This window comes from Plecotus auritus (assembly GCF_963455305.1).
Source record: "Plecotus auritus genome assembly, chromosome: 7".
In the NCBI taxonomy this organism is placed as follows: domain Eukaryota; kingdom Metazoa; phylum Chordata; class Mammalia; order Chiroptera; family Vespertilionidae; genus Plecotus; species Plecotus auritus.
Genome location: NC_137774.1, coordinates 103,454,168 through 103,466,743, shown reverse-complemented (window position 1 = coordinate 103,466,743; position 12,576 = coordinate 103,454,168). Strand labels below are relative to the sequence as shown.

The window sequence follows — 12,576 nt, the reverse complement described above, 5'->3', positions numbered from 1 at the left end:
GTTTTGGACCCCCACAATAAAGTGAATATTGCAATATAGGCATACATCATTTTATTGCACTTCCCTTTTTTGCACTTCACAAATGTTGCATTTTTTACAAATTGAAGGCAAGATCTTCCACTAGCACAAAGATTACTACTTTATTGCTATATTCTTTTTATTGCAGTGGTCTGGAACTCAACGGCAGTATCTCTGAGGTATGCCAGTAAAGCGAGTCATACAAGTTTTTTGGTTTCCCGTTGCCTATAAAAGTTATGATTACACTATACATACTGTAGTCTTTTAGTAACAATTGCTCTGTGGCATGTGATGCTGTTTGATAGCATTTTACCCACAGTTGAACCTGCTTCTGTTTAGTCAACTAAGTTTATGTAATATTCTAAATCCTTTGTTGTCATTTCAACAGTCTTCACAGCATTTTCACCAGGAGTAGATTCCATCTTTCTTTGCTCATCCATAAGAAGCAACTCATCATTTACCAAGTTTTAGCAATTCAGTCACATCTCCAAACTCCACTTCTAATTCTGGTTCTCTTGTTATTTCAGTCACTTCTGCAGTTACTTTCTCCACTGAACTCTTGAACCCCTCAAAGTCATCCAGAAGAGTTGGAATCAACATCTTCTAAACTCCTGTTAATGCTGATATTTTGACCTCTTCCCATATATCACAAATGTTCTTAATGGCATCTAGAATGGTGAATCCCTTCCAAAAGGCTTTCAATTTACTTTGCCCAGATCCATCAGAGGAATCACTACGTATGGCATCTATAGCCTTAGGAAACACATTTCTTTTTTTTTTTTTTCTAATATGTTTTTGAGAGGAAAGGAGAGGCATAGAGAGGATGGAGCATCATCAATTGACTGCCTCCTATACGCCCCCTAATGGGGATCAACCCCACAAGCTGGGCATGTACCCTGATCGGGAATCAAACCCATGACCTCTTCATTTCTGGGTTGATGCTCAACTGCAGAGCCACACTGGCCCGCCAAAATGTATTTCTTAAATAATAAGAATTGAAAATTGAAATTACTTACTGATCCATGGGCTACAGAATTGAAATTGCTTACTGATCCATGTTTTGTTAGGAGGCATGAAAATACTAATCTTGTACATCTCCATCAGAGCTCTTGGGTGACCACATGCATTGTTAATGAGCAGTAATAATTTAAAAATATTTTTTTTTTCTGTGCAGTAGGTCTCAACAGTGGGCTTAAAATAGTTGGTAAAGCACGTAATAAACAGATATGCTGTCATCCAGGCTTTGTTGGTTCTTTTTTGTTGTTGTTAATCCTCTCCTGAGGATATTTTTCCATTGATTTTTGGAAAGTGGAAGGAAGGGGGAGATACAGAGAGAGAGAGAAAAAAACATCGATGTGCGAGAGACCCATCAATTGGTTGCCTCCTGCATGCACCCTGACCAGGGCCAGGGATCAAGCCAAGGTACATGCCCTTGATTGGAATCGAACTTGGGAATATTCTGTCCATTGAGCCAAACCAGCTAGGGCATGTTGGTTTTTTTCATAGAGCACAGGCAGAGTTGATTTAGCATAATACTTAAGGGCTCTAGGATTTTTGGAGTGTAAGTAAGCATTAGCTTTGACTTAAAAGTTCTCAGCTGCATTAGCCCCCAATAAAGAAAGTCAGCCCGTCCTTTAAAGCTTTGAAGCCAAGCTTGACTTCTTTCTAGTTATGAAAGTCCTAGATGGTATCTTCTTCCAATATAAGGCTGTTTCATCTACACTGAAACTCTCATTTCATTATCTTAGCTGGATCTTCTGGATAACTTGTTGTAGCTTCTCCATCAGCACTTGCTGTTTCACCTTCTACATTTTAAACCAAACTCTGCTAACTTCCAGCTTGTCTTCTGTAGCTTCCTCACCTCTCTGTCTTTATAGAATTGAAGAGAGGTAGAGCCTTGCTCTGGCTTAGTCTTTGACCTAAGGAAATATTGTGGCTGGTTTGACCTATCTGGACCACTGAAACTTTTTCCATATCAGTAATAAAGCTGTTTTGCTTTTCTATCATTCGTGTGTTCACTGGAGTAGCACTTTTAATTTTCTTCAAGAACTTTTCCTTTGCATTCATATCCTGGCTCACTAGTGCAAGAATTCTAGCTTTCTGCCTATCTCGGCTTTTGACATGCCTTTCTCACTAAGTTTAATCATTTCTAACTGTTGATTTAAAGTGAGAGATGTGAGACTCTTCCTTTCACTTGAACACTTAGAGGCCATTGTAGGGTTATTGATTGATCTTATTTCAATATTGCTGTGTCTCAGGGAATAGGGAGACCTGAGGAGAGGGAAACAGATGGGGGAACAGCCAGTCAGAACACACTTAACATTTATTAAGTGTGCCATCATATGGGCATGGTTCATAGCACTCCAAAACAATTAGAATAGTAACATCAAAAATCACTGACCACAGATCATCCTAACAAACATAATAATAAAAAAGTTTGAAATATTGAGAGAATTATCAAAACGTGACAGAGACACAAAGTGAGCAAATGCTGTTAGAAAAATGGTGCTAACAGACTTGCTCTATACAGGGTTGCCACAAGCAATACAGTGTCTGTGAAGTACAAGAAAGTGAAACAATAAAGCAAGGTATGCTTGTAGGTAGCCCAGTAATAGACTCACACATAAATAGTGGATTGATTGTTAATAAAGACACAGAGACAATTAAATGGAGACAGATAGTTTTCCAACAAATAGTGCTATAATAATTGGATGCTGATATGCAGAAAAATTAACCTCACCCTTTTCATGAAAATTAAATCAAAATGGATCATAGAGTTACACAAACTAAAAAATTCCTAGAACAAAATGTAGGAGAAAATCTAGGTATTCTTGGGTTTGGTGATGACTTTTTAAATACAAAACCAAAAGCATAACCCATGAAAGAAATAATATATTCAAGATTTCTTAAATTATTCACTTATCAACATTTGAATAGCAAATAAGTATACGAAGTGGTGTTCAGCATCAATAGTTATCAGGGAAATGCAAATTAAATTCACATAAGATACTACTCTATACACTGAAATGGCCAAAATTAAAGATTCTAGGGTACCAAGTGTTGGTGAGGATATGGAAATACCTGAACACTCATGATTTTGTTGATAGAGGTATGAAATGGCACAGCCACTTTGGAAAACTGTTTGGTAGTTTCTAATAAAGTTAAACATACACTTAATATGACCCAGCAGTATATATTCATATATATATATATATATACATATATATATATATATATATATATATATATATATATATGTATAATTTCCAAGAGAAATGAAAACACATGTCCACAAAAACACATGTTCTAACATTTCACCTTGGCCAAAAGCCATAAGTCTGTTTCTTATACTATTAAGTGATTTTTACTTTTTTTTTCTTTCAGCTTTTATTTGCCATGATAGTGGAGCCACTGTTTTAGCATATGCTCCAAAACATCAGCTACTAATATCATGTGGCAGAAAAGGATTTACATGTGTCTTTGACCTTCAGCAACGACAACAAAGGCAGCTTTTCCAGAGCCATGATTCTCCTGTTAAAGCTGTTGCTATTGATCCAACTGAAGAGTACTTTGTTACAGGATCTGCTGAAGGCAGCATAAAGGTAAACATAGTAATGCCACATATCTACAAAAAGAAATCTTCAGAAACCTTAGGTGTTTAATCGTAATTGATGATGTTAGTCTCTTTAAATAATATACATATATATTAACAACTCCTTTGTAGTCAACCACATTAATTGCTATTTAATAAATCTTTTAACAAATGAAGTAATGATTAACTTGAAAATTGTCTATTTTTCAGATAAGCTTAATTAATGCATATAAAAGAACTAGATTTTCCCATGGATATAAATACATTTCAGACGTTAAAATTAGTCTTGACTGCATGTTAAGCATTACTGAATTCTATTTAAGGTACCGCGAAGTATACTGACATTTCCTTATGCCATTTTTATTTATTTATTTATAGCTTTAGCATGCAACTACTCAGTGCCTGATTCAGTAATTCTGAATGTACCTGGATAAGTCCTGCCTATATAAGTCCTTCTCAAACCCCAGTGTGTTTAAAACCTAGAAGTTTTTTAAAATGTTAAGCAGTTTATTAAAAATGTACCCCACTCCAAAAATTCTATTGTTAGGTCCCACCCCAAAAATATGTAGTAAGTCCAAGGTTCAGGAATGTGCATTTTTATAATACATACCCAGTGATTTTGATGGAGAGTCCTCTGGCCACACTTGGAAACATCTGCAGAAATAAGTTAGTTTAGACTAGTCCCAAATTATTCTAATGGTCAGCAATCTACTGGGGGAGTTTGATTTCTTAGAATCCATTAATTTAAATGCTAGAGAATTTATTTAGCGCAAATAAATTGGACTACTTTGTTAGAACTGGCATATTATTTTAAAAATTTTTAGCAAGAAAAAATTAATTATATTTGAACTGCCCTCAGCTTAGGCAGTTTATACTGTATTTTAGATTAGTTCTTTTGTTTGAACTCAGTTTTATTATTTAATTGAGTGAAAAAAAGATTTGAAAATAAACAATGTAGTATATTCAGTTTAACAAGTATGTCTAGAATGATAGAAATTAATTTATTTCTTAAAGAAAATAAGATTTTTGTTAATGAGATCTAAAAAATAAATAAATTAATTAATTAATTGGTTTTCCTAAATTTAAAACAATGTCCTGAAAGCATTTAGGTTCCACATAAGTGAAGATGCTTATAAATTACTTTAGGGACAGACACATTTATTTGGAAAGGGATGAAAATAGAAAGTTTCTATTTAGTAAATTAATTATTCTGAAGTTATATTAATTAACCTTATCTTGTAGTTGGAACATAGATTTGCCTTATGTGAGGTCCTCTAGGTGTCTAGTGCTTTTCAGTGGTTCTGATCCCCTGGGGGTATTTTACATTATAGAGACAAGATTACTTCACTATAGAACTACACAGCAAAAGCTTTGCTGAGAGATAGGAAATTTTGATGGTAGTCCCTATAATATTGCAAGTTTTTGTAGCATTGTACACTTAACATCCTTGTACCTAAGTTTTCTCATCTCCAATGCAAGGTTAAAAATACCTTCCTCTCTTACTGGATGGATTTTGAAGAATGTAATAATATCAAAGTGAGTTACATCCTATTCAGAACTTAGGCCTACACAGGCTTTTCTCCATCTTTGTTTTAGAAATTCCTTATTTGCACAGGAAGACAGGCTAAATATTATATTTATACTTTTTAGGTAATCATCAACCCCAAGTTTTTATTTTGTTCTTAATATCTTTCAGATTTGGAATCTCTCTACCTTTAGTCTTCTACACACTTTTATCAGTGAACATGCTCGGCAATCCATTTTCAGAAATATTGGAACGGGAGTGATGCAAATTGAGACAGGGCCAGCAAATCACATTTTTTCATGTGGAGCTGATGGAACAATGAAAATGAGGATACTGCCGGATCAGTTTAGCCCATTAAATGAAGTATTGAAACATGATGTGAAATTTATGTTGTAACATTTTGACAATAAGATCTATAATTTATTACCTATTCCATAGAAGTGGCCAACACATGTAATGTACATTGATTACTCTCAATGCCACAAATAAGCTAATGCTTTCTTGTTTCCATATTTATTTTATGGAGCTTTCCCTTGATGCACTGATGCCTTAAAAATTAACAAGGTCATTCAGAATTAGACTCTGTTGCCCAAACTAGAATGTATAAGTAATGCTGTACTATTACATATTTATAGTGTGTTATAGTGAGGATGTCACAGTGTCAAATGAGTTTTGTTTTCTTATGGTTGATAAAGTCTTCTGCAGATACCTCTGCATGAATTTCTTCCACAGTAAAAATACCTTTTATATAAAGGCAGTTGCACATCCATCATCACTTAATTCACCATACTCTTAGTTCCTTTTTCAAACTTACACATCTCACACTTTTCTTGTCCTAACTAGTGATGGATTGATATTTGAGTAAGAATCAAAAAAAAAAAATGTACATCTCCATTAAAACTATTATTGGGACTTAAGTGATAAATGAGCCAAGTGGCTCATTATGTAAGTTTTCAAGTTTCCCTACTGGAGCCCAAGTGTGTGTATGTATATGTATATGTATATGTATATGTATATGTATATGTATATGTATATGTATATGTGTGTATGTGTGTGTGTGTGTGTGTGTGTGGTTGTGTGTATATATGTAATATACCTTGCACATCTTATTTGAACTTACGTTGTGTATATTTGAGAAAATTAGAATCTTTTCATGTGTTTTTGCTCCATAATAACTACTACCACCAGAATAACAACTTTTTTTGCAGCTATTTGTTTTCATGTTTTTTTTTAAAAAAAATTTTTTAATTCCCATTGGATTTTCACATAAATTTCAGGAAGACTTCCAGGATTATTATTTTAAAGATTACATTGAGTCAAATATGTCTTAGCAGGCAATAACAATTCTGTATTCGTATGAATGAGACACTTAAAAGTAAGTTTATAAATTTATGAAAGGATTTTTTGAGCATCAAACATTTTACTTAAATTTTATTTTTTAGGTGCTTTTAGTCTCAAAAGTTCTGAAAACCTTATAGCAGTGTTTTTTAAAAACAAATGTGAAAACAGTCAAATTAAATATATAGTATTTACAAGTGTAAAATACCTGCCAGATCTACCATTAATAGAAAATAAACTGAACCTTATATTTTATTATTTTTGCCAAAATATATTATTTTATTATAAAATATGACCAAAATATTAAAAATGCAGTGCTTTTAACTTAGATGTGCTAACCCTTTTTCTCTCTGTTTTGCTATGCCTTTTCTGATTCAAAATTATAGAAAACTTGATAAATACTTGATTTTAACCAAGGAGAGAGGCAGTTGGAACTAAGTGTTTGAGGGACAATTATATGCTATTGAGCTTAAATATATTTTGTTAATAGGGACTATAAGAACATTTTTATGTAACAAAGTATGAACAGCTATTATCTTGGAAATTAAAGAGTGAAATAAAACAAAGAAATGAAGGGCTGGAAAATGAATTTTGTAATATCCTCAGGATACTTTTATCTTAAAAGTATATTGTTAAAGATTTTGTAAATTGTATTCATAATTTTAAATGTGTTGAGCAAGTTGCAGTGAAAATACTGTCATTATGTAGAGAGTTTATGTGCACATAATAACCTGTACCATAAATTGTGCAGTAACAACACGTGACTGTTGCCATGGAGGAATCTGTGACAGCGTTGCAAACAATACCATTGTTTGATGTAGTTGAGCTTAAATTATTTTTTAGTAATTTCTTCACAAATCAAGATTCAAAAGGCTTTAAACACTTTTAATAAGATAAAATTTATTATTATGCTTAGAAAAAAGGCATTGTGGGTGAACTATTATGCATTTTAATGGAGGGTTTATATGAATAATAAATTATGTAAGCCCATATGTAATTACATCCATAGTCATAATATTTTAAATAAACAATCATGCAGTGACTTTTTTTTAGCATGCTATTGTTGTAATATTTATGAGACTTTAGTTGACTTAAAGTATATGTCACATTTTAAAATGGAGAATTTCTGTATATGAATTTGGTTAATATAGGAAGGATTGAATACTTTCCCCAATATTCCTTTTCTACATCGTTTTAACTTAATAGGTAAGCATTCAAAAAAGATGAGAATAAAAATAGTAGGAATGCATATCTAAGTATAAAATGATGTACATATATGTAAAATTTCATTCACATTAATGAAGTGAATACATCAAAATACACTTTTTTAATTGTGCATTTTCTGAGAATGTGGCTTTATAATGATAGGATAATTCACAACATTTCAAGCCTTGTTTTCTGAAATGTTGGTATTTTCTTATGTAGAATCATGGGACAGTCAATGCCATCCTCCTTTCTTGCTCTCTGTCTTGCCCAAATTCATTTCTTCCTTTTTTTATAATTACTTTAAAAAATAACATTATGGAAATTTCTCACACTAGTCTCAACAATCAGAACACAATACAAAGATACCCACTTAAAATCCTTATACAACCTTAGAGGTGTGATCTTACTAAACAAAAATTAAATCTCATATGGCAGAGAGCCACAGCCAAAGTTAAAAGAACAGATGACTAGAAGAAATATTTGTGTAGTAACTGAAAAAATATTAATGTCTCTGTATATAAAGAGAACTTTAAAATGATAGATTATTGGAGAAATTGGCAAATAACTTACAGAATAGGACATTGAAAAAGCAAGCATGAAGTATGGTTAAAGAAATGTTTCTGTAAGATTGGTTTAAAGTCAAAACAGTGATGTCAATATTGGTGAAGATGTAAGGAGATGGGCACACTAATACATTGCTGGCAGAACTAAACTGCTACAAAGTTACCTATACATATTGAGCAATCCTACTTTTGAGAAATTTTATATAAGATCCTATCTAATAAAGAGGTAATATGCAAATTGACCGTCACTCCAACACACAAGATGGCCATCCCCATGTGGACACAAGATGGCCACCACAAGATGGCCGACAGGGGAGGGCAGTTGTGGGTGATCAGGCCAGCAGGGGAGGGCAGTTGTGGGTGATCAGGCCAGCAGGGGAGGGCAGTTGGGGGTGACCAGGCCAGCAGGGGAGGGCAGTTGGGAGGGACAAGGCCAGCAGGAGAAGGCAGTTGGGGGAGATCAAGCCTACAGGGGAGGGCAGTTGGGGGCAATCAGGCCTACAGAGGAGGACAGTTGGGGGGCACCAGGCCTGCAGGGGAGGGCAGTTGGGGGGGGACCAAGCCTGCAGAGGAGAGCAGTTACAGGTGACCAGGCCAGCAGGGGAGGGCAGTTACAGGTGACCAGGCCAGCAGGAGTGACCGGGCCGGCAGGGGAGGGCAGTTAGGGGCAACCAGGCTGGCAAGGGAGGGCAGTTAGGGGTGATCAGGCCAGCAGGGGAGGGTAGTTGGGGGCGACCAAGCTGGCAGGGGAGGGCAGTTAGGGGCAAACAGGCCAGCAGGGGAGGGCAATTTAGGGGCAATCGGGCTGGCAGGGGAGTAGTTAGGCATTGATCAGGCTGGCAGGGGAGTGGTTAGGGGGTGATCAGGCTGGCAGGCCAAAGCGGTTAGGGGCAGTCTGGCAGGCAGGCAAGCAGTTGGGAGCCAGCATTCCTGCATTGTGAGAGGGATCTTAGATTGGAGAGGGTGCAGGCTGGGCTGAGGGACACCCCCCCCCCCGCCCTGCCCATGCACGAATTTCATTCCATGCACCAGGCCTCTAGTTACCCTATAAAGATAAAAGCTCCCTTGCAAAAAATTTTTGTACACGGTATGTATTGAAATATCTGTTGGAGAAAAAAAACTGGAAATCTAAATGTTAATTAGTAAGTAAGTGCTTCCATAAATTGTGGCACATTCATACAATGGAATATTTTCTCAACACAAAGAATGTTAGATTTGTATCTGCTAATCTGAAAAGAGGTTGGTGAGAAAGATTGCAAAGTCAAAGGTGTAATATCCCATATTTGGGGTAGTTTAGTACTGTATAGGTTTAGAGACAGAACTATGTATGAAAGAATACACACAAAACAAAACTTTTAACATAGGAGTAGGGAAGAAGGAGGTAATATTTATATAAACTCCATTAAACCCCACTCAGTAACATGATACCAAAGACTGTTGTGTTGGTAAAAGGAAAAAAAAAAAAAAAAGCTGTAATTTTAATAGGACTAAACTGGGAGCTGCTCTGTTGAGTAAAGTCAGGAATCCTTTTTGTGAATTGCTGGGATATTTTCGATGCTTGATGTTACTTATGTAAGAAAGGATACCATTTGGAGGGGAATATAGTTTGGAAAAGTTTAACATAGATTACTTAAATGTACCTGTCAGGCCTTTAGAAGTGTGTGTAGTTTTGCTACAGTAACTTTCAAAGTTAAATCTGTTCTTGAGTTTTTCATGATTTATCTCCCCTTTTGCTTGCTTAATATTTTTCGGTATGTATATGGCCTGACATTCAGGGAGCTAATGCAGTTAGAGTGTCACATTGTTTCACAAGGCTTCTTGGAAGAAAAATTTCTTTTGTTCTTCCACTGCAAATACAGATGGGTGGTACAAACAATTGGTGTGACAACCTTTTTCCCCAGTGGAAATGCTTTACTCATATGCAGCTGATTGTCTACTCAGTGTTGGTACAGGTATGACCTATGTAATAGAATTTAAGCAGTACATGCATCAACCTGGGATATGTGTTAAATAACCTTTTAAAACTATATTCCCCCCACATGCAAAACACTCCCCCAAACTCCAATATTTTCATTCTAGTCTATCAAGGTCAGACTTGAGCCCCAGGTTTCCCTCATCTAAGTCAGGTTCAGGTGTGTATGTGGTACCTTGAATGAGATTCCTTAAGTATAGTCTAAAGTCCTCTGAACTATTGGGAAGTTATGTGCCTTCCACACACCAAGCATACAGTGATGAGGCAGAGTTAAGGTAGCTCCCATTCCTAAAGAGGGAAAGTAAGAGTTACATAGTAGTCCCTGGTCTACAGAGATTCTGACATTTAGCTGAGCACATGTCAGCAGTTCCTTGAGTAATCCATTTCCCTGCAAGTAATTCTTCACAAGTGGTAGCTCTATCCACTGGGTTGTTTTTTCCTACCTCTGAGTCATCCTTCCTTTTCCATGTATTTAACTGAGTACTGTTCTCAGCCCATTTCCCCAGGATTCAAAGGCCTCTACGTTTTGTGCTATACCTACCCTTTACGGTTCAATCTAGAAAAATTGCTTTTTTAAAAACTGGGGGTTTCATATACATTAAATTTTAATCCACTCATTAGACAAGCCTACACCCATATTTTTTTTCTGAGACAGGCTCTTCTCTACCTTGGGCCATCTATGAGGTTGCTGTGGTATACAGATTTTTTAAATTTCTCACAAAAGGGGTCTACAGGTCACATCCTTAAATCTGAAATCTCAACAAAAGGATTTACAACCACAATCTTGCCTGTGTCTTGACTCTGAGACCATGGTTAAGCCACAGTATTGAATAAATTTTTTAAAAATTCATGAGACCGTTGTTAGGTAGAGAGACAGACCTATGTGTGCACACAGAAAACTATACATAGAGGTAGCACACCAACTCTTTTTTTTCTCTTTAAATATATTTTATTGATTTTTTACAGAGAGGGAGAGGGATAAAGAAACATTGATCAGCTGCCTCCTGCACACTCCCCACTGGGTATATGCCCAAAACCAAGGTACATGCCCTTGACCAGAATCAAACCTGGGACCCTTGAGTCCACAGTTCGACGCTCTATCCCCTGAGCCAAACCAGTTAGGGCACACACCAACTCTTTACTGTGAGTACTGGTAATTAGAGGGAAAGAAGTGAGGCTGTTGAAGGAGAACATGGGACTCAGAACCCAGTAGGTGAGAGTGATGTGCTCCCAGTGTTTCACGACTAAAGTGGGAGCCTCATTAAAAATCAAGTAAAGCGCCTGGCCTGCATGGCTCAGTGGTTGAGTGTCAACCCGTGTATGAATCAGGAGGTCACGGTTGGATTGGTTGTGGACTCAATACCCACTGTGGGGTGTGCAGGAGGCAGCCAGTCAATGATTCTCATCATTGATGTTTCTCCCTCTTCCTCTCTGAAATAAAATTATTATATATATATATATATATATATATATATATATATATATATATATATAAAGTCAAGTAAAGTGTTGCCAACTTGGACTAGTGTTTCATGGCTATAAATATACAAGAGACATCTATCAATAGAACTAAGAATGTAGGCCATATATACTTCATAGAAAAAGACTTTCACAGTAGAATTGTGCAGCCAAAGACAGAACAAAACTAGTCTTTGTAATATTTGGGATAAAGCTCAAGTGAGATTTGAGACAGTTAAAAAAAAAAGTTCAGGTAAGGAAGAACCCACATAGACAAAGCCTCCAGTGGCGCAATCACAAAAATAACATAACAAAAGCATTCTCAATTTCTGTAAAGAACGGCTGAAGGGGTGAACATCTAGAAACATGCAGAGAATTGGTTTCTTGGGGAGGGTGGCTGATGGAAATGGCTAAGATTGAGCAAAAAGTCACCCTTTGCTATAGCATCCCATTTCCAGGAAGGTCCAGCACCCTTGCCCTTGAGAATAGTTACCCTGGGTCAGGGTCCTCAGCAGGAGGAAGGTCTTTTTAGATTCTGCCCCATCCGGGTGGGGAGCTAGTCACAATGAAGTCCACGGGTAACTGAGGCCAGACTGGCTTCCCATAAGCCCATGAGCCTTTAACTAAGAGAGGAAGCCCTGCAGCCTCCGGGAGTGGGATCACAAGCGCATCAGAAATCACCGGATAGACTTGAAGCCAAAACAAACAAAAAACACACACGTGGGATTTCGGGGTTCATAAGGATAATAATGGCAACAGATGCTCACATTCACACTTGCTTTTATGTGCCAGGCACGGTGCAAAAAATACATGAGCTTATTTAAACATCTCAACACACTAGTGAGGTTGGCATTTCATTTTTACAGTTGAAGAAACTGATGCCCAGCCGGCATGACTCAGTGGT

At 36.4% G+C, this 12,576-nt stretch overlaps 1 protein-coding gene across 6 annotated transcripts in view; it reads left to right on the top strand.

Moving 5' to 3' along the window:
• DMXL1 (Dmx like 1) overlaps positions 1-7,518 on the top strand; it is a 148,710-nt gene extending 141,192 nt beyond the window's left edge. For 4 of the 6 annotated variants that reach the window (XM_080679390.1, XM_080679389.1, XM_080679388.1 and 1 more), the window contains 2 exons: positions 3,403-3,620; positions 5,307-7,518. In XM_080679390.1, coding sequence (XP_080535516.1) covers positions 3,403-3,620; positions 5,307-5,531 — 443 coding nt within the window. In that variant the 3' untranslated portion in view covers positions 5,532-7,518. The remainder of the gene's footprint in view (positions 1-3,402; positions 3,621-5,306) is intronic. The other 2 variants (XR_013961148.1, XR_013961149.1) reach the window with 2 other exon arrangements.
• Positions 7,519-12,576: the final 5,058 nt, after the last annotated feature.